Consider the following 22,533-nt stretch of genomic DNA (forward strand, 5'->3'; position numbering starts at 1 on the left):
ATCGTGATTTACTTATTGCAACGATTAAGTCAGAAGAAAAGAAATCGTCTTGGATAGTTTGCAACGACTATAACATTATTTTTCCGAAAGGCTCAACCCAAATCCCAAGGATGTGTTAGACGACCTAGAAGAACTTTAAATTTTGCGGGACTATTTATCACAGCCAAACAGTGGCGACATCTGTACAAATCATCTCGTTTTATATGTATGTACGCGTGGTTACAATCTACCAGCATTGTTGTTCTCTCGCGTTCTGGTCATGTCACTTCATGTCATTAAAAGCACAATTTACATAAACTAAGTGATTGATTTTTATGTACTTCCACTAAATATAACAGATTATGGGCCCCGCACGACTGTGTTAACGCGTAAACAAGAAGAAATTACACTAAGACAAGTCAGACAAGAAAAGTAAGCGATGTATATGCTTTTCCAACCCACCTAATAAAGTGACCAAGGCCTAACGCACCCACGAGGAAGACGACACAGTGAAGAGTCTAACCTTTAACAAAGACATTCGTAAGGCACAGTTGATGAGCCGCAGTTAAGTGAAGATACTGCACACAGAGAGGACAAACGTTTAACAAAGACATTAGTAAGGCACGATTGATGAGCCGCAGTTAAGTGAAGATACTGATATCGAATATGTACTGTTGTTAACGCGACGAACGTTGAATCAAAACTACTGAAGAACAACCTCTATAAAATAACATTCACCATGGGAGACGAGTATAAAGTGGAGAAATTAAACTCAAAGAATTATCGTTATTGGTCTTTGAGAGCCCAGGGACTGTTAGAAACTAAAAACTGCTGGAATGCCGTTAATCCTGGTTTCCCCGATGAAGCTACGGCAACGCAACAAGCGTTGGACCACAAAGCAAAGGGAATTTTCTACATGATACTTAACGATGAAAGTCTGGACGATATTGCCGACTGCGCTACAGCGAAGGCCATATGGAATACTCTGAAGAGTATACATACAGTATACGACACATGGCATGGTTTATTATTATTGAAGGATTTTGTAAACACAAAGAAACTTGATGAATCAATAGGTGATTATTTAACGAGACGTAATGGCCTATATCGTAAGGTGAAAGACGCTGGATTTGAGTTCGAAGAAAAAGCGATAGCAGGGTTTGCCGTTTTGGGACTACCGTCAGAATTTGAGTTTTTGTCACGGAGTCTGAGACTCGACCAAGGTGATCTATGCATGACGAAGCTTAAAGCAAAACTCATAGAAGAAGAGAGACGATTGCAATTTTCCAAAGATAACGAAGATGGAAGGGAACGTTCTTCTTACCGAAACGAAACTAAAGCCCTTGCTACTCAAGCATTCTCTAAGGGTAGAGGTCGTGGAATTAGCAGAGGCCGGGTTCGAGGAGGTCCTGCGAGGCGGTACTCGGAACAAAATGACGCACCTGGAGGTACCAGAAGAGATACATCCAGAAATCCAACGGCAGATTATTCAAACCGACGATGCTATAAATGTCTGGAGTTTGGGCATATCGCAAGAGAGTGTCCATATGACGAGGTAGAAATGAAGAAAAAATGTGATGAAAATACTACTAGCAAAATGCACTCAGCATCAATAGCTAAATTAAGCAGTACGGAACTTGTCAGGGTAGAAAGCGATGCACATATTCACCATTTAGCGCTAAAAGCCACGAGAGAAACAAATCGAGATGCAAATGTAAATAACATTTGGGTGATGGATAGTGGGGCGACGGACCACATGACGTCATCTCGTGAGAAATTTGTTACTTTTCAAAGCTATAATACTGATATCGAAGTAGCTGGTGGAGGAAATCTAAAATGTACCGGCAAAGGAAATGTTCGTATCCAATTAGCCAAAGAATGTGGAGGCTGGAAATTAACTTTTCGTAACGCATTATACGTACCTGAGTTAGGAGGCAACCTCATGTCTGCATCTCAGATAACTGACAAGGGTCTAGAAGTTCTACTCAATAACCAAGAAGCTATCATTGAAAGGGAAGGTGACATCATTGCCAAAGGAAAGAAAGAAGGGAATCTATATTATTTCAAAGAAGAGATAAGTCCTATTACTGTCAAATCATTGGTTACCAAGACGAAAAACACCTCTGAAGAAGTATGGCACAGACGATTGGGTCACCTGCATATTGCCGCGGTTAAACAACTAGCTTGTAAAGATTCCGTAGTTATAGAGATTGACGAAGATCCTCAAGATGAAAAGTGCGAGGTTTGCATGAAAGGTAAACTAAAAACGAAACCTTTTCCTAAACGGAGTTTGACTAGAGAGACAGAAACGTTACGTTTAATACACTCGGACGTCGTAGGACCGATAACACCTATTTCCAAAGGGGGTTCTAAATACTTTGTAACCTTCATCGATGACAATACAAGGTACACTGAAGTCCATATGTTACAACGCAAAAACCAAGTAGAAGATAAATTTGACGAATATAGACGAAGAGTGGAAAATTTTCAAGGAAAGAAGATCGTCACACTCAGAAGCGACAACGGGGGCGAATACCTTGGGAAATCTTTCCAAAGTAAATTAACGGAACTGGGCATAGACCGTCAACTGACAATCCCAGGAACACCGCAACAGAATGGCGTTGCCGAACGAGCTAACCAAACGATTCTTGATACAGCAAGATGTATGTTAATAGAATCAGGCATGCCCACATCATTTTGGGCAGATGCAGTACATACGGCCGCCTACGTAAGAAATAGATGCCCAACAGTTGCAAATGAAGGAACGCCTCCATTAGAACTTTGGAAGAAAAAACCCGCAAATTTATCACACGTTAAGGTTTTTGGATGTCGTGCTTGGGCGGTAAATAAACAGAGATCCACTAAATTCACGGACAAAGGCATAGGATGCATCTTCATAGGATATGACACACACGCAAAAGCATATCGCCTTTGGGATGAAACGAATGACAAAGTTTTTATAAGCCGTGATGTAGTATTTAAGGAATCCAAATTTCCTTTCAAGCATCGAAGGGAAGAAGTGGCCACAAAGTCCCTCAACCTCAATGACACTATATGGCGTGCATTCGATGTAGAACACCATCCCATGGGTGTACCAGACATGGCCACTGAGTCAGAGATCGATATTTCTAGTTCCGATGAGAGCTTTGATGACGAGCGCACTCATAACGAGGAGGGGAATGGAAATATAGAAGAAGACAGGGAAGACGGAAATAGAGAAGAAGACAGGGAAGATGGAAATATAGAAGAAGACAGGGAAGATGGAAATGTAGACGACCGGGAAGATGGAAATATAGAAGAAGACAGGGAAGATGGAAATGTGGATGAACCGCAGCAAAGACAATCGCGAGCGGGTAGACCACTCAGGAAACCAAATTGGATGAAAGATTATAAATGTAACACAGCAGCAAGCTTAACAAAGAAATCAGACCCACAGTCTCCAGCCGAAGCTTTGAAGGGTCCGGATAGTCATAGATGGAAACAAGCTATGCTTGAAGAAACAGAAAATCTTTTTATGCTTGAAGAAACAGAAAATCTTTTACGCAACGACACATTCACTTTCTTAAAAGGTCCAAAACCAAAACAGAGGGCAATTCGTTGTAAATGGATATTTAAAACCAAGTATGACGAGAAAGGTAACTTAGCAAGACATAGAGCGAGATTGGTAGCGTTGGGCAATACCCAACGACCCGGATTGGATTTTGACCAAACCTATTCACCAGTAGTGCAAATGAAAACTACTAGAATTCTTTTTGGTATCGCGGCTGAGAAAAATTGGGCGATACATCATTTGGATATAAAGGCTGCGTATCTAAATGCTAATATCGATGAAGATGTTTACATCGAAACGCCGGAGAATTTTCAAGAACTATGTGAAGAATTGAGAAGTTCTTTCCCTCATATTCCACCAACAACAGAACTACAAGATACTAAATTAAAATTGAAGAAAAGTATTTACGGTTTACATCAATCAGGTCGTTTGTGGAATATACACCTGGACAAATTCCTTAAATCCCAAGGACTACTAAGATCTCGAGCAGATCCTTGCCTATATTATTGCAAGAATAAAGAATTTTTGATCACAACCTATGTTGATGACCTTGTACTCTACGGAAGTTTAGAAAACATTGAACATTTCAAGAAAGCTATACAAGATCGATTTGAAGTTAAAGATCTAGGGGAGGCTAAGCACATCTTATCAATGAGAGTAAGAAGGACACAAGATGCCATCATCTTAGACCAAACATTATACGCCAACGAGTTACTCGAAAGTATGAGTATGTTGAACTCCAAACCTGTATCAACACCACTATGCTTGGGAGCAAAATATCAATGCTGCCAACCAGGACAGGAACTAAGTGAAGAAAAGGCTGTTCAGTATAGACACGCTGTTGGTAGTCTGCTTTATTTAGCGACGCATACAAGGCCGGATTTGTCGTTTGCAACAAGCTACTTAAGCAAATTCAACCAAAACCCTTCTACTGAACATTGGACAGGAATGCAGAACGTTTTAAGATACCTAAATGGTACAAAGGCATTGTCGATACATTATCAGAAGAGTAACAAGAAAATGGATGTTTTCACTGATTCAGATTGGGGATCTGACATTGAAGACAGGAGATCTTTCAGCGGATATGTAATCAAAGTTGGAGGAGCGGCAGTTAGTTGGTCATGCAAGAAACAAAAATGTACAGCACTTAGCACAGTCGAAGCCGAATTCGTTGCTCTAAGCGAATGTGGAAAGGAATGTACATGGATCAGGAATATGCTGGAAGAAATTGGTCAGGCCAAATTCTTAGGCAACCCGTTAGAAATCAAAATCGACAACCAAGGCGCGATGAAATTGTCAGAAAATCCTACCACGTCAGAAAGATCAAAACACATCGACTTAAGACTGTTTCACATTCGTGATTTGATTGAAGCAAGGAAAATCAAGTTAACATACGTCGCTTCACAACTGAACCTAGCTGACGGACTGACCAAAGTATTACCTAGTCCCAAAATGAAGCAACATCTTGAAAGTTTGGGGATCATAGATCCAGGAGGGGTGTTAGACGACCTAGAAGAACTTTAAATTTCGCGGGACTATTTATCACAGCCAAACAGTGGCGACATCTGTACAAATCATCTCGTTTTATATGTATGTACGCGTGGTTACAATCTACCAGCATTGTTGTTCTCTCGCGTTCTGGTCATGTCACTTCATGTCATTAAAAGCACAATTTACATAAACTAAGTGATTGATTTTTATGTACTTCCACTAAATATAACAGGATGTTTACCTTAACACCATTTTCTCTTTAAAACCCTTGTTTCCCCATACATTAAGTAATTTTCAGTGCATTACAAATTGTGACCATTACATTTTCAATAATAGATCTTTTATCTTTCATTATCAGTAAGACCAGGAGTTCATAATAACCCCCCTTAGGGGGGGGGGAAAGTACGAAACTGGCTAAAAAGGCCGTAACAACAAAGTTTCGCCGTAAAGCTCAGCGGATTTATACACCGCTTAACTCCCAAAGAAATAGTTATCCCAATTTTTTGCGCCCACGCGCATTAATTTCCCATTTTCCGGTTTAGCACTATTTTTATCTTGTGATTTTGGAAGCTTAAATGGCTCGCGAGTCGCGCCTGTCGGCGGGGGGGGGGGGTACATTAAGCCTTGGCTAAGAAGTTGGCTTTGCGGTGGTTCCTAGTTTTGTACTAAACATTTATACGATCGTCAATAATGTTTTGTTGTGATATGTGTGAGTGAGAATTCCGTGGTTAAATTAAAACGGTTTGGACAAATTTATTCCCTGTATCTTTAATATAACATTTCCATCGTGTTTCTACGTCCACATACTCGCCATTTATCTTAAAGGGGCTAACCAGCGCTGTTGGGGTGAAGTCCGCCCTTAGTTCAGGGGGAAAACACCCAGCTCTTTGGCCATAAGGAATGGCGCCACCGTCGCGGTGGGCGGGTAAGCAATATGCTAACCAACAGTTTGACCCCCCCCCTTCACCCCCAACAGCTCCGACCAGCCCCTTTAACGACGGAGATCCCAGAAAACGGAAGTTTTGGAACGAAAACCAAGGAGTATAGATACTACTACAATCTACTGTAAAGTTGTATGTCCATCAACAGGCTAGTCCTTTATATGCGCAACGACAAAATCTTGTTGTTCGCGATTTTTACCATTAGCTCTATGGCACGTTTCGTACTTCCCCTCCGAAGGGGTGTTATTATGAACTCCTGGTAAGACCAAAAGAGGTAAAGCTTCACACACAAAGTATGCATCTTGGGCCATAGGTGAGCTACACGATATATTCGCAACGCCTCCTATAGAACCTCCCAGCACGCGAAGGACAATTATTCGGTGACGCGGTTCCTTCGACACTACCTCAAGAACCGATTAACCACTTACAAATATTCGAGAACTGCTATAGAGACGGAATAGGGTCTCTAAAATATTCTTCAGATGAAATTATTCACAGTTTCAAAGACCATTGGGAGTAAAGCAATAAGGTCTTATCAATCTGAGCAACGTTTGCTTGGGCTCCTTAAGACACCAAGGACGGCCGGGTGCCTGCATTTTTAAAAGAGAATTTTGTCTCGTCCGGTGGCCACGGAGCTCAGGCTCAACCGCTGAATTTAGGTAACCAAGTATTGAGCTTAATATTATTAGCAGGGACAATTTTCCGTTTTAATTTAAAGTTAAAAACGTATTAATTTAAATGACACAAAATTTTTGGAAACTTAAGATTTAACATGCTAAACATTGAGGATTAGGTTGAAAAATCGCAGGGAAGACAGAAAGTAATCAGGGTTAGAAAGGACGGGGTTAAAAAACCTGTTAGGGGAACTACCACTAGAAAATTTCGAAACATCCCCTGTTTTTGGTGAGGTTTCTAAATTCTACTGTAAGTGGCTCGATTTTGACGATTTTTGAGTCTTATGTTCCAGTCCCGAAAATCGTTGCTGACCCTAAGCGTAAAATGACTTACCAATTTCCGAACTGGCAGAAGTTGTATTACTTTCGGAACTACTTGACGAGCTACTTTCGGATGTATCAGAGCTGGACACTGAAGTATTATCTTCAACTTCAATCGGTACTTTTGGTAAATCGCTTGGCAAGCACAGTTTCATAGTTTTATTTTGTCTATTATCAGTTTTCTTTGAATCGGTCAAGGTGACTTTGGATTGGTTATCATCAAGATTCTCCTCTGGACCTTCTTCCTGAGAATTGCTTTCCTTATTTGCGTCAAGCGACGAGAATTCCCCATGTTTTTCAAGGCACAATTTCTTGGATCGAGTTGCTATTCTCTCATTTCCTCTCTTGGTCGAAGAAATTCGTGATTTGGGATAAGAATTGTTAACGCTAAGATTGTTCTCGGGAGGCGAATCTGTCGTTGGGACAGGAGACATTTCGAACTGCGCTTCGCCCTCAAGGTTAAGTAAAGGAACACCGTCACGGCATTTGAGTTTAGGAATACATAGTTTCATAATTCGCGCATTTTTTGAGGTAGTTTTAGTTTGGGACGTGTTTCCTTTGCCAATCTCCGCATCACATTCAGGTGATTCTTCCTTAATGTCTTCTTCAGTCAGCGTGCCTTCGATATTGCAAGCACCTTCGGCTTTTACCAACGAACCTTGATGATCAAAACGAAACAATAACCCTAATAGTTTCATCAAACTGGAACTACATCAGGTTGCGTGTCAGAATCACGATAATGTGACACCATACCTATCCCAAATTGCTCGAGGTTCGTGGCTTCCACTTCAAGTAGACTTTGGTAAATGTTGTTGGTAATCTCAGCTGGTATACTTTGCGAACTATCCCAATAAAAAATTGTTAAAAACTGATGTAGCAACAGCAATAAAAGATTAATACATTTTATCAGAAGGGGATAATAGAAAAAGGATGACACTCTTTAGTTATATCTCTTGCCGAAATATTTCCTCTAAATGTGGTCCAAAATTGGTCTTCAAGACATCTGTCACCTCTAAATGACATCTAATAGTAGTCTTGAGCATTTGGTTAGAAAAATATAGACCTAAATGAAGACCTTCTGCATCTTCAATAATCCTTAAGGTAAGAGTAATTCGTCTATAGCAACTCTAACGCATCTTCCTATGAGAGGTCTTAAAGAAAGAACAAAAACAGACTCCCCATCAAATCCAACTTATGTCTCGATAGAAAAGGTCTGCAGACGTCTATATTAAGACGAGGAGAAGAGGCGCGAATAGGTCCATATCGAGTCTCAATAAAGTATGTCTGCAGACGTCTATATTAAGACGAGGAGAAGAGGCGCGAATAGGTCCATATCGAGTCTCAATAAAGTATGTCTGCAGACGTCTATATTAAGACGAGGAGAAGAGGCGCGAATAGGTCCATATCGAGTCTCAATAAAGTATGTCTGCAGACGTCTATATTAAGACGAGGAGAAGAGGCGCGAATAGGTCCATATCGAGTCTCAATAAAGTATGTCTGCAGACGTCTATATTAAGACGAGGAGAAGAGGCGCGAAAAGGTCCATATCGAGTCTCAATAAAGTATGTCTGCAGACGTCTATATTAAGACGAGGAGAAGAGGCGCGAATAGGTCCATATCGAGTCTCAATAAAGTATATCTGCAGACGTCTATATTAAGACGAGGAGAAGAGGCGCGAATAGGTCCATATCGAGTCTCAATAAAGTATGTCTGCAGACGTCTATATTAAGACGAGGAGAAGAGGCGCGAATAGGTCCATATCGAGTCTCAATAAAGTATGTCTGCAGACGTCTATATTAAGACGAGGAGAAGAGGCGCGAATAGGTCCATATCGAGTCTCAATAAAGTATGTCTGCAGACGTCTATATTAAGACGAGGAGAAGAGGCGCGAATAGGTCCATATCGAGTCTCAATAAAGTATGTCTGCAGACGTCTATATTAAGACGAGGAGAAGAGGCGCGAATAGGTCCATATCGAGTCTCAATAAAGTATGTCTGCAGACGTCTATATTAAGACGAGGAGAAGAGGCGCGAATAGGTCCATATCGAGTCTCAATAAAGTATATCTGCAGACGTCTATATTAAGACGAGGAGAAGAGGCGCGAATAGGTCCATATCGAGTCTCAATAAAGTATATCTGCAGACGTCTATATTAAGACGAGGAGAAGAGGCGCGAATAGGTCCATATCGAGTCTCAATAAAGTATGTCTGCAGACGTCTATATTAAGACGAGGAGAAGAGGCGCGAATAGGTCCATATCGAGTCTCAATAAAGTATGTCTGCAGACGTCTATATTAAGACGAGGAGAAGAGGCGCGAATAGGTCCATATCGAGTCTCAATAAAGTATGTCTGCAGACGTCTATATTAAGACGAGGAGAAGAGGCGCGAATAGGTCCATATCGAGTCTCAATAAAGTATGTCTGCAGACGTCTATATTAAGACGAGGAGAAGAGGCGCGAATAGGTCCATATCGAGTCTCAATAAAGTATGTCTGCAGACGTCTATATTAAGACGAGGAGAAGAGGCGCGAATAGGTCCATATCGAGTCTCAATAAAGTATGTCTGCAGACGTCTATATTAAGACGAGGAGAAGAGGCGCGAATAGGTCCATATCGAGTCTCAATAAAGTATATCTGCAGACGTCTATATTAAGACGAGGAGAAGAGGCGCGAATAGGTCCATATCGAGTCTCAATAAAGTATGTCTGCAGACGTCTATATTAAGACGAGGAGAAGAGGCGCGAATAGGTCCATATCGAGTCTCAATAAAGTATGTCTGCAGACGTCTATATTAAGACGAGGAGAAGAGGCGCGAATAGGTCCATATCGAGTCTCAATAAAGTATGTCTGCAGACGTCTATATTAAGACGAGGAGAAGAGGCGCGAATAGGTCCATATCGAGTCTCAATAAAGTATGTCTGCAGACGTCTATATTAAGACGAGGAGAAGAGGCGCGAATAGGTCCATATCGAGTCTCAATAAAGTATGTCTGCAGACGTCTATATTAAGACGAGGAGAAGAGGCGCGAATAGGTCCATATCGAGTCTCAATAAAGTATATCTGCAGACGTCTATATTAAGACGAGGAGAAGAGGCGTGAATAGGTCCATATCGAGTCTCAATAAAGTATGTCTGCAGACGTCTATATTAAGACGAGGAGAAGAGGCGCGAATAGGTCCATATCGAGTCTCAATAAAGTATGTCTGCAGACGTCTATATTAAGACGAGGAGAAGAGGCGCGAATAGGTCCATATCGAGTCTCAATAAAGTATGTCTGCAGACGTCTATATTAAGACGAGGAGAAGAGGCGCGAATAGGTCCATATCGAGTCTCAATAAAGTATATCTGCAGACGTCTATATTAAGACGAGGAGAAGAGGCGCGAATAGGTCCATATCGAGTCTCAATAAAGTATGTCTGCAGACGTCTATATTAAGACGAGGAGAAGAGGCGCGAATAGGTCCATATCGAGTCTCAATAAAGTATGTCTGCAGACGTCTATATTAAGACGAGGAGAAGAGGCGCGAATAGGTCCATATCGAGTCTCAATAAAGTATGTCTGCAGACGTCTATATTAAGACGAGGAGAAGAGGCGCGAATAGGTCCATATCGAGTCTCAATAAAGTATGTCTGCAGACGTCTATATTAAGACGAGGAGAAGAGGCGCGAATAGGTCCATATCGAGTCTCAATAAAGTATGTCTGCAGACGTCTATATTAAGACGAGGAGAAGAGGCGCGAATAGGTCCATATCGAGTCTCAATAAAGTATGTCTGCAGACGTCTATATTAAGACGAGGAGAAGAGGCGCGAATAGGTCCATATCGAGTCTCAATAAAGTATGTCTGCAGACGTCTATATTAAGACGAGGAGAAGAGGCGCGAATAGGTCCATATCGAGTCTCAATAAAGTATGTCTGCAGACGTCTATATTAAGACGAGGAGAAGAGGCGCGAATAGGTCCATATCGAGTCTCAATAAAGTATGTCTGCAGACGTCTATATTAAGACGAGGAGAAGAGGCGCGAATAGGTCCATATCGAGTCTCAATAAAGTATGTCTGCAGACGTCTATATTAAGACGAGGAGAAGAGGCGCGAATAGGTCCATATCGAGTCTCAATAAAGTATGTCTGCAGACGTCTATATTAAGACGAGGAGAAGAGGCGCGAATAGGTCCATATCGAGTCTCAATAAAGTATGTCTGCAGACGTCTATATTAAGACGAGGAGAAGAGGCGCGAATAGGTCCATATCGAGTCTCAATAAAGTATGTCTGCAGACGTCTATATTAAGACGAGGAGAAGAGGCGCGAATAGGTCCATATCGAGTCTCAATAAAGTATGTCTGCAGACGTCTATATTAAGACGAGGAGAAGAGGCGCGAATAGGTCCATATCGAGTCTCAATAAAGTATGTCTGCAGACGTCTATATTAAGACGAGGAGAAGAGGCGCGAATAGGTCCATATCGAGTCTCAATAAAGTATGTCTGCAGACGTCTATATTAAGACGAGGAGAAGAGGCGCGAATAGGTCCATATCGAGTCTCAATAAAGTATGTCTGCAGACGTCTATATTAAGACGAGGAGAAGAGGCGCGAATAGGTCCATATCGAGTCTCAATAAAGTATGTCTGCAGACGTCTATATTAAGACGAGGAGAAGAGGCGCGAATAGGTCCATATCGAGTCTCAATAAAGTATGTCTGCAGACGTCTATATTAAGACGAGGAGAAGAGGCGCGAATAGGTCCATATCGAGTCTCAATAAAGTATGTCTGCAGACGTCTATATTAAGACGAGGAGAAGAGGCGCGAATAGGTCCATATCGAGTCTCAATAAAGTATGTCTGCAGACGTCTATATTAAGACGAGGAGAAGAGGCGCGAATAGGTCCATATCGAGTCTCAATAAAGTATGTCTGCAGACGTCTATATTAAGACGAGGAGAAGAGGCGCGAATAGGTCCATATCGAGTCTCAATAAAGTATGTCTGCAGACGTCTATATTAAGACGAGGAGAAGAGGCGCGAATAGGTCCATATCGAGTCTCAATAAAGTATGTCTGCAGACGTCTATATTAAGACGAGGAGAAGAGGCGCGAATAGGTCCATATCGAGTCTCAATAAAGTATATCTGCAGACGTCTATATTAAGACGAGGAGAAGAGGCGCGAATAGGTCCATATCGAGTCTCAATAAAGTATGTCTGCAGACGTCTATATTAAGACGAGGAGAAGAGGCGCGAATAGGTCCATATCGAGTCTCAATAAAGTATGTCTGCAGACGTCTATATTAAGACGAGGAGAAGAGGCGCGAATAGGTCCATATCGAGTCTCAATAAAGTATATCTGCAGACGTCTATATTAAGACGAGGAGAAGAGGCGCGAATAGGTCCATATCGAGTCTCAATAAAGTATATCTGCAGACGTCTATATTAAGACGAGGAGAAGAGGCGCGAATAGGTCCATATCGAGTCTCAATAAAGTATGTCTGCAGACGTCTATATTAAGACGAGGAGAAGAGGCGCGAATAGGTCCATATCGAGTCTCAATAAAGTATGTCTGCAGACGTCTATATTAAGACGAGGAGAAGAGGCGCGAATAGGTCCATATCGAGTCTCAATAAAGTATATCTGCAGACGTCTATATTAAGACGAGGAGAAGAGGCGCGAATAGGTCCATATCGAGTCTCAATAAAGTATATCTGCAGACGTCTATATTAAGACGAGGAGAAGAGGCGCGAATAGGTCCATATCGAGTCTCAATAAAGTATGTCTGCAGACGTCTATATTAAGACGAGGAGAAGAGGCGCGAATAGGTCCATATCGAGTCTTAATAAAGTATGTCTGCAGACGTCTATATTAAGACGAGGAGAAGAGGCGCGAATAGGTCCATATCGAGTCTCAATAAAGTATGTCTGCAGACGTCTATATTAAGACGAGGAGAAGAGGCGCGAATAGGTCCATATCGAGTCTCAATAAAGTATGTCTGCAGACGTCTATATTAAGACGAGGAGAAGAGGCGCGAATAGGTCCATATCGAGTCTCAATAAAGTATGTCTGCAGACGTCTATATTAAGACGAGGAGAAGAGGCGCGAATAGGTCCATATCGAGTCTCAATAAAGTATGTCTGCAGACGTCTATATTAAGACGAGGAGAAGAGGCGCGAATAGGTCCATATCGAGTCTCAATAAAGTATGTCTGCAGACGTCTATATTAAGACGAGGAGAAGAGGCGCGAATAGGTCCATATCGAGTCTCAATAAAGTATGTCTGCAGACGTCTATATTAAGACGAGGAGAAGAGGCGCGAATAGGTCCATATCGAGTCTCAATAAAGTATGTCTGCAGACGTCTATATTAAGACGAGGAGAAGAGGCGCGAATAGGTCCATATCGAGTCTCAATAAAGTATGTCTGCAGACGTCTATATTAAGACGAGGAGAAGAGGCGCGAATAGGTCCATATCGAGTCTTAATAAAGTATGTCTGCAGACGTCTATATTAAGACGAGCTGAAGAGGCGCGAATAGGTCCATATCGAGTCTTAATAAAGTATGTCTGCAGACGTCTATATTAAGACGAGCTGAAGAGGCGCGAATAGGTCCATATCGACTCTTAATAAAGTATGTCTGCAGACGTCTATATTAAGACGAGGAGAAGAGGCGCGAATAGGTCCATATCGAGTCTTAATAAAGTATGTCTGCAGACGTCTATATTAAGACGAGGAGAAGAGGCGCGAATAGGTCCATATCGAGTCTTAATAAAGTATGTCTGCAGACGTCTATATTAAGACGAGCTGAAGAGGCGCGAATAGGTCCATATCGAGTCTTAATAAAGTATGTCTGCAGACGTCTATATTAAGACGAGGAGAAGAGGCGCGAATAGGTCCATATCGAGTCTTAATAAAGTATGTCTGCAGACGTCTATATTAAGACGAGCTGAAGAGGCGCGAATAGGTCCATATCGAGTCTCAATAAAGTATGTCTGCAGACGTCTATATTAAGACGAGGAGAAGAGGCGCGAATAGGTCCATATCGAGTCTTAATAAAGTATGTCTGCAGACGTCTATATTAAGACGAGGAGAAGAGGCGCGAATAGGTCCATATCGAGTCTTAATAAAGTATGTCTGCAGACGTCTATATTAAGACGAGGAGAAGAGGCGCGAATAGGTCCATATCGAGTCTTAATAAAGTATGTCTGCAGACGTCTATATTAAGACGAGGAGAAGAGGCGCGAATAGGTCCATATCGAGTCTTAATAAAGTATGTCTGCAGACGTCTATATTAAGACGAGCTGAAGAGGCGCGAATAGGTCCATATCGAGTCTTAATAAAGTATGTCTGCAGACGTCTATATTAAGACGAGGAGAAGAGGCGCGAATAGGTCCATATCGAGTCTTAATAAAGTATGTCTGCAGACGTCTATATTAAGACGAGGAGAAGAGGCGCGAATAGGTCCATATCGAGTCTTCGTAAAATATGTCTGCAGTTGTCTTAAATAAAACACCATGCCCACAATAATTTTCATAACGTGTCTGAATATTAGAAATGCAAATTTTCCAATTAGTACGGTTAAACTTTTGGGGCCCCTTGGAAGCTTTCTCATCTCCAAAAATAGGCGGGTCCTTTATGGATCCAATTTGGGGTCCCCTTGGGCTGCTTTGGACGTTTATGCGTCGGGTACAGCCTAATCAGTCCACCCCCTTGCGTCGCCACCGAATTTAGTTGATTTTTAATATATATATTTTGCTCTGTAAACATAGATCGTCGTAATCTCATATAATTCCAATAAACTGTCATGTTCTGTTCACAAACTGTGTTTTTCTTTTAAGTTTACATGTGAAACCAAAGTATTTGGAACGAACTCAGGTAATAAACCCGTTTGGAAACAGTGAAACCGGAAAAAGCAGGAAAATACCCGACAGAAATGGAGCGACACAGTTAACATTATTATTTCTGTACGTCTTTTTATCCCAATATGTTTTCAACGTCACCTTTACGCTAAATATCAGAACCGTGCGCATGCCCCTATTTTTGAAATGAAACAGTCATAAAGTTGTCGCATTAGCAGTCCCATTTAGAATTATCGTGCCCGTGATGTTCGAGTATTCGATAGTTCAGAAACAAACGCCCCAATTACAAACGACATCTCATTTGTAAAATCGTCGTGTTACGTGAAAACACTTATCAGCAAAATATGCTACAAGCCATGGTAAAATAGCAACTTTTAACGTCATTGGTCAATGCAACTAATTTAGAGGTAGATACAGAAGGAGAAACTTCCGAAGCATCATTCATACAATATATTTCCTTAGAGGTTAAGGGGTATAATGTTAGAGGTTGAAAACGGCACTGGTGATTACTTGTAGTTGTAGGAGGCACACCTCCTGCCGAACCTTAAAACTCGCATCTCCGACTCCTCACAATGGACTAACTACTAACTATAGCCCTATGGACCCATAACAATTTAAATAACCAATTAAAGCAGTTTTTGCCCCGTTCTCTGGCCCAAAATGGAAGCACGTTCTGGCCATGACTATTAGTTCCATCATAAGAAAATAATATATAGCTCCCTATAAGTATGAAACTCTCCATTTAAGCCATGTAAACAGCATTTTCTTCCATTGAAATTTGTAAAAGGTTTCTTATGCCACCTTTTAAGAGTTTTTTTGTAAAAAAGATGAAATATTTGTTTTGAAAGGTTTCAAATTTTATTTTGTAAGTTTTAAGAAGTTTTAATTATGATAATTATAACTGATTAAGTACATGTCAAAATTATCATAATAAATTAATAGATGGCGCGAGATTTTGACGAACAAGGCTAGCACCAACACAGGTACGAGGTAAGGAGCATCTTGAGTCTCTACGGGCGCGGCAATATTTCCCGGACCATCGTGCCTTTCGCGGACACCTTAGGTGGCGGCGGTGGTTTCGCCCCCCTTCTACTCGTAGTACCGAAACTTCTCCCACGGGGCGTAAAAGCGTAAGCGCGCCAAATTTGGGGGCAAATGCTGTAGTATGAAAATGTACTACGTTTCATACTTATAGGGAGCTATATATTATTTTCTTATGGTTCCATCGATACCTTGCACCTGAGAACATAGCAAGAGATCTATGGGCAAAATATCCAAAGCGCGCGCACTTCTATAGAATCCTCGCACGCTCGTACCGAACCTATATGCTATTCCTCTCTCTTTCGGAGCTTACTAAGCACAGCTGGGACCGCTCCCATATCCTTTCGTTCTCTCTCACCTACTGTCTCTGCAACCCTCTTTCAACCAAGTTTCAACAAGTATTTTTAGAGGAATTGGTATAGTATCAGGCTGCCTATCCGAAGGTCCCGGGTTCGGTTCCACGTGGTGGTGGAAAGGAAAATAAATAATATGAATTTAAAACTCGTTGATAAAGAAATTATTTGGCCAGCACCACCTAGAAGTGGTTTTGCGAAGTGCAATTGAAAAATAACGAACGAAGCATCTTGTACATCATCATTTTCTTCTCCTTCTTTTCACTAGGTGAAACTAAAAGGTCATCGTATGTGATTAAAAACGAAAACGCACTGCCTTATAATACGAGCCCTGTCCACATGAAAATATATACGCGCGAGTCCTCCGCGTGGAACTTCGATATCTTGTATCTTCCACAATCTTGATTATCATGTTGCAATCCCACAAACATTATGTCCCCCTATCTCCTGAGGGGGACGTTAAAAAGGAAAACGTTTACAAGTATCCTTAAGTTCTCACTTATATCAGGAAATTACCGCATAAAACTGATAGTCAATCTATAGACCAAAGTCAGCATGATGGACGTAAACAATATGAGCCCTATATGAAATTGTTTGAAGGCTCTCAGCCTCTAAATAGACCATCTCGATGTACCTAAGAGGGAAAGACACCGTGGTAAAACTTTGCCCTCCTCGTGTTTTTAGCGCGTGCGCTAGTCTTTTTGTATGATGAGAAAGCGCAAAGTCGGCTAGGTATCAACCACTTGTATGTCCCGATACTATGAGGGTTACCTACGTGGAAAAGGTCTATTGGCATGCTACGGTGGCATCAAAATGAAGCCCAAAAAATCCCTCAACGTTCAAGATTACCATTGCAATGTTTAATAAGAAATGTTTGAACAATATGTATTAAGTACTACCAGGTTAAATAGAATATTAAGAACCGCGAAATAAATAAGACATTCGCGTATTTCACACTAAACCGTGGATTAAATTGCATGGGATTGGTCTGGTTAACCTGAACATTATACATCCATGTATAAAAAAAAACATCCCATTTCAGCGGTTTTCAGCCAAATGAATTAGAATGAGAGGCCATAAAAATCCATTGTTTTATCTAGTGACCCATGCCCTTGGAGGACAGCGGCTTTACAGGCTGTTCAAGAATGTTCTTTCTAAACGATTCGGCTTTCTGATTGAATTCTTTCAAGTAGTTGCGGAGGAAGTGAATTGGAAGAGGTACCGACTTCAGTCCCATTAAAGCAAATTGACAATTAGGAGAAGCACGCCAATTTTATCGCCTCTACAACCCTCTTTTAACATGTCTGAAAACCGCTGGCAGTTAGCTGCTCCCAAAATATAGATAAGGTTCACAGTACCGTTCACTAAAGGACTAACATACTTGAGGAACTCAACTTTCAATCCGTTTAATTCTGTCAACGTTTAAGTGCGGCTAATTAAAGCGACGCGGGTATAGAGTGCGCGTCACCTTTATATTTAGTAACATACGTGAAAGTTTGCCACAGGCTCCTCTAATGAGTTCTTCGCCTATTTTAGTGGAACCCATTCAAGTTTGCGTAAAGGCGGTTGCGGAGGTGAAAGAATTATTCTTGTTCAGAGATCTATTGCAACGTGTTCATTTACTTTCATGGCAACTATAGTTATAATTCAAATCGCTGTCCTCGCAAGTACTACAGATATCTTCAGCGTTCCGAAAGAACCTTCTGAAACACCCTGTATATTCCAAATATAAAATGGTTGCTTCTCATGTTACATTCCATACTTTACGAATAAATAGATATTATAGTTAAAGTTAGTTTTTTAAATGGTTTGATAGTCTATTTTTGGTGCGCTCGTCCAAAGGGCAACTTTCAACAGGATGTGGCGAGGGGAACCTATTAAATTATCACCGCCCTCTTAATAAAGAAGCATGCGGTTTGAGTTAAAACTGTAGAAAGTAGTTGTGGCTTATACGCTAAGTAACGTTGGAATCGGAAGCTTGTGCCACGTAAAGTAATCATCCAATGTGGAAACATTTCTGAATTGATTTGCAATACGTTTGGTTCTACCGGCAGATGAGTAAGAATTTTGATTTGCATCCCTAATTATCGTTGGTTTTTTAAGCGCTGCCACATAGCGCCATTTAAACATGGAAGCTACTTCTCGTGAATTAGCTTCTATGATTTAGACAGGGGGCATTGCCGACGGTTTTTCTATTGCACGACCCTACCGAAACTCTGTCGATGCTGGGAGGCTTTTGTTGCCGTAGATGGGGTTGCAGATGCTACGCTATAAAAAGAAGAGTAGACACGGAGAGGAATTGTTCTGACCACTGTCACCATATACTCCCACAAGAGGAGCAAAGTTGGTTGACCAAAAACTTCATTACAAGTTATCATGTGGGGCGCGGCATCAGATATCCCTCAAAAACATACTACGAATTGCCTTTTAGTGAGAATCGTTGCGCAATCAGTGCAAGGTTTAAGCATAAAGGTGCCAGCCTCCCGCGTTTTAGTTTATGAGAAAAGAAATTAGTTTATGTACAATGATGAAATACTGAGTCTTTGAGTTGTGTAAAAATCGTGAATAAGGACTCACGTGGTCAGGATATCATACTTTCCCTGTTCCAAAACCAATAAGACATCGGACAAAAAAGCCTTATAAGGGTACCCGCTGCTGACCGGGATGATATATAAGTTAATATAAGTTCAGCTAGCTAATTGGACGAAGTCATCTTGCGACTTATTGCCACTTATCTAACGCCTTTACAATGCATAGAGGGGTGGTGGCTAGCCCCTATGCCACAGCTAACCTACAGCGCCCTATACTAACTATTACCGTTAACCTCTGCAAGTTTTGATGGAAAGGAGAAACCAGGTTAGACCGCGGAGGAAAACTCCTTTAACAAGCGGGGAGAGAACTTGCAAACTCTACGCAGAAGGATTTCTTCCCAGATTTTTCACCCGGTGCCACAGTCCGGGATCGAACCCGGGATCCTCTTGCTGCGAGGCGAAAGCGCGAACCGCTACGCCGCCCACACTGTGAGTTCGAAACAGGATCCATGCTGCCACAGTGAACGGACGCATGTTTTCTTATCATGATTCTCACTAAAGGGAAGTTCGCAGTGCGTCTTTGCGGGAAATCTTATGCTTCTTGCCACTTCTGACGAAATATTTTACCCATCCCTCTTTTCTCCCGTTGTTTAAGTGTATGGTGAGTTGGTGACAGTGTTTACTCTAAAAACCGCGTACAGTTAGTTTCCATGTCTACTCCTCCGTGGTTTTAGGTATGGAGATTTCTTCTATACTCCATCTCGCCTATTTCCTCGAGGACGGTTTAGTATATGCAATGCAGAAAGGTCCCCATGTTCACGATAAGGTAGTATATAGGTCTACTAGAGTTTTAGAATATTTAACTTCGTTAAATGTTAAGAATTTCGCGGTCGGTAATTGCTTAGAAAACATTCCGTTATATAGTGTGGAGACGGTCGCCAGCGACCATCGTAGATATTTCTCTCTTAACGCGTTGGTGTTACACAGGAATAATGTATACGACGTGCTAGTAAAGAAATAAAATGGATCGAGATTTACCGTCGCAATTGCGCGACCATCGTTTTGTTCACAGGCACAACCCTTTGCTTTGCTTAACAAGCTAGATAAAACCTTTTGAGTTAGTATATTTAACGGAACTGAAATGAATTAATACCACACCAATAAGAGGTAAAGCAATTACTCTACTTCTTTAATGTCTCCTCTAGAGCCTGTAACTCCCTTACACCATAAGTTCATAAGGTATGTTCCATAAGTTTGTCACTAGTTACTGAGAGCTTATCATGAAGTGACGTAGTTGAATCGTCGTAGATTCTCGTGAAGCGACGCCATCTGAGGCGCTGTCAAAGGATTAGTACAAACTATGGACTTCAGAACCCAGTGTATTCAATTCTCACGTGTCGTTCTCCAAGTAACTCTCAGTAGGTAGCATTACGAAGAATAGGACGTGTCATACGTATGGAACATACATCTTATGAAGTTATGCTTACATGTTTTCGCTCCAAAACAACTCCGCTTTAGGAGACGTATCATGACTGGTCGCCGGCGAATATTTGAACCTTGCATACGCTAACGAGGAAGAGGGGTGATGTTTGATAGACATGTGAAGCACTGAAGCTTGGGATGTTATTCTAATTAGACAATAAATATTTCCGATATTTGTAGACAGTGTTTTAACATGTCTTGTAATGAATGTTAGTGACAATGGACCGTGACAGACAACACTTTGAAAATTCACTGTTAGTTGCCAAAGGAATGTTTGACGAATTATCCTCTCCAAGCGATTGTGACGAATTATTATCGGGTAAATGTAAAATTTCTCATATAAGAACTATACAGGGTGTTTCTTGAAGCGCGATTATACACGATCTAGGGCCAGTTGTAGTAGAGATTGTTCAATGATTTTGTCCTCCTAGCCCCCATTCCGGAGATGGGACATTTTTAGGCTCCTATGACATAGACACTGTCAGTTAAATAAAACCTAAGGAAGCTAATTAACGACAAATGCAGAGTTGGCCTCGCAAAACCCAAATAAAGTATGATTAGCTATAAAGGGAAGAGATTGAACATAATTTGAATGTATTGTTAAAAGCATGATGTAAATCATTACATTTCACTAATTGTCGATGATTACCTTACAACGAAAGTGTCCTTGACCAGGACCGTATTAAGGGCGCCTGTTTTCTAGCTTAAGTGGGCGCATTTCATCTCTGACCCAGGGCCCACCATTTTTTAATTTGGCCCTGTGTTTGACACCATAAATGTGAATAAACATACCGGATGGGTCTGTTCCAAATTTACACTTTGAAGGGACCATTCGTACATAATCATTTCCTGTCTCCGAAATGGCAGGCCGGAGTGCAAAATAATAAAACAGCCCATGTCCCCATTATAACTACATTTAACTAGCAATGAATCAGTTACAGCTTGAAGGATAGACGCGTTTCATCGGAGTCGAAATGTGAGGAGCAATGGTAACTGCTCAAGCATGACGTTTTGGGTTGGGCGTCGCTCACTGCAGAGCCCAAAAACAAGAGGAATTATGGGTCACATATTTCTCCTTTCCACAGATCGATACTTCCGATCGTTCTATGGGTATAGTATTACCATGAATCTATATAACCAATTATATAGATTCATGGTATTATTCTAGAGTAACTCGTCTATCCTTGAAGCCGGTCGTGTTACCAATAAATATGAGGTTCTGGAATTCGAATGCTACCACTGGTATTTGTACGTTTAAGCGATGTGAATCGGTATTTTAAAGTCTGTAAATTACCATTACGGGTAAAATATCAAATAGTACTGCAGATAACCGATTTATAAATACCGTAGCTTTACCGTTGTAAATTGCCATCAAACTGCGATAATCAGAAACAAACCCCATGCTAAATTGTCATTTTTTCGATATTTTTATATTTCTGGAGAAAATGGATCGGTAAGTTACCGATACGGTGTTTCACATCGCTAGTACGTTCTTGTATGTCAATGGGTTTTGCGCCACATCTATCGTCACATTGATTTGTAACCACCAGCTGAATGTTTTCAAACGTTAAGATAGCATTTTTGGGAAAGAGCGAGAGGATGTGTAATAACAGAAAGAAGTGTACCGCAAATTGGGGTAAATGTAACGTCATTCTTCCAAACATCGGATCATTTGGGGCAAGGTTACTAAACCGCTTGTGGATTTTGTCCCACCCCCTGACAAGGTTTTTGTTGGTTGATTGCTGAGGATTTAGTGCCAAATAATTTTAGAATTCGCCTTACGGTGCGATGCCCACCTGAAGTTTGATGAGCGGGAGAGCAAACAAAAAGGTTGAGCCTGGGAAGAATGACGTTACATAACTGAAGTATTTGGAGGATACAGTGTCATCCTTCCTCTATTATCCCCTTCTGGTAATATGTTTATACGTATAACACTATTAAAAGGGTATATTTCTGAACTTTACAGACCATAGTAATCTCCTTAGAACGGAATTGCGTGATGAGAGACCCGTTTCCGCACATTCGGATTCAGATATGGAATATAGTTTTGGGGATTATGGCACACGTTTAGAATCGGTAGAATAGAAAGGTGTTGCTTTTGGCACAAGTAACGAATCAGACGCAGTTTATAACACTGAGGATTACGATGGCAATTTAGAATTAGTAGAACTTCATGCAAGGGACGAATCAGAAGCAATGAGCACCACAGACAGTCAATCCGACACTGATAGCACCAAAACTCATACTGACGACTTTCTCGAAGCGCATTTCGATAGTGAAGGTCAAAACGAGTATGAAACTAGTAATGAAGGATCCGATGATGACGAGAGTGAAGGGGC

At 41.3% G+C, this 22,533-nt stretch overlaps 1 protein-coding gene and 2 long non-coding RNA genes across 3 annotated transcripts in view; 1 reads left to right on the forward strand and 2 right to left on the reverse strand.

Moving 5' to 3' along the window:
* Positions 1-22,533, reverse strand: part of LOC149621284 (uncharacterized) — a 69,648-nt gene that overhangs the window by 31,268 nt on the left and 15,847 nt on the right. The window contains exons 5-6 of the mRNA XM_089855257.1: positions 7,710-7,798; positions 6,970-7,614 (exon numbers count right to left, since the gene is read on the reverse strand). Of these exons, the coding sequence (XP_089711383.1) occupies positions 6,970-7,614; positions 7,710-7,798 (734 nt within the window). The remainder of the gene's footprint in view (positions 1-6,969; positions 7,615-7,709; positions 7,799-22,533) is intronic.
* LOC149621287 (uncharacterized) lies at positions 6,598-7,193 on the forward strand. Its single transcript, XR_016375446.1, has 3 exons — positions 6,598-6,864; positions 6,929-7,052; positions 7,135-7,193. It is a non-coding gene; the product is annotated as an uncharacterized LOC149621287 (long non-coding RNA).
* On the reverse strand, positions 17,201-17,967 carry LOC149621288 (uncharacterized). Its single transcript, XR_016375443.1, has 2 exons — positions 17,670-17,967; positions 17,201-17,593 (listed from the first exon to the last, which is right to left on the reverse strand). It is a non-coding gene; the product is annotated as an uncharacterized LOC149621288 (long non-coding RNA).

The sequence above is a fragment of the Phalangium opilio genome, unplaced genomic scaffold, assembly GCF_054372755.1.
Source record: "Phalangium opilio isolate 3A_F unplaced genomic scaffold, DU_Popi_V2 ptg000209l_1, whole genome shotgun sequence".
NCBI lineage: Eukaryota > Metazoa > Arthropoda > Arachnida > Opiliones > Phalangiidae > Phalangium > Phalangium opilio.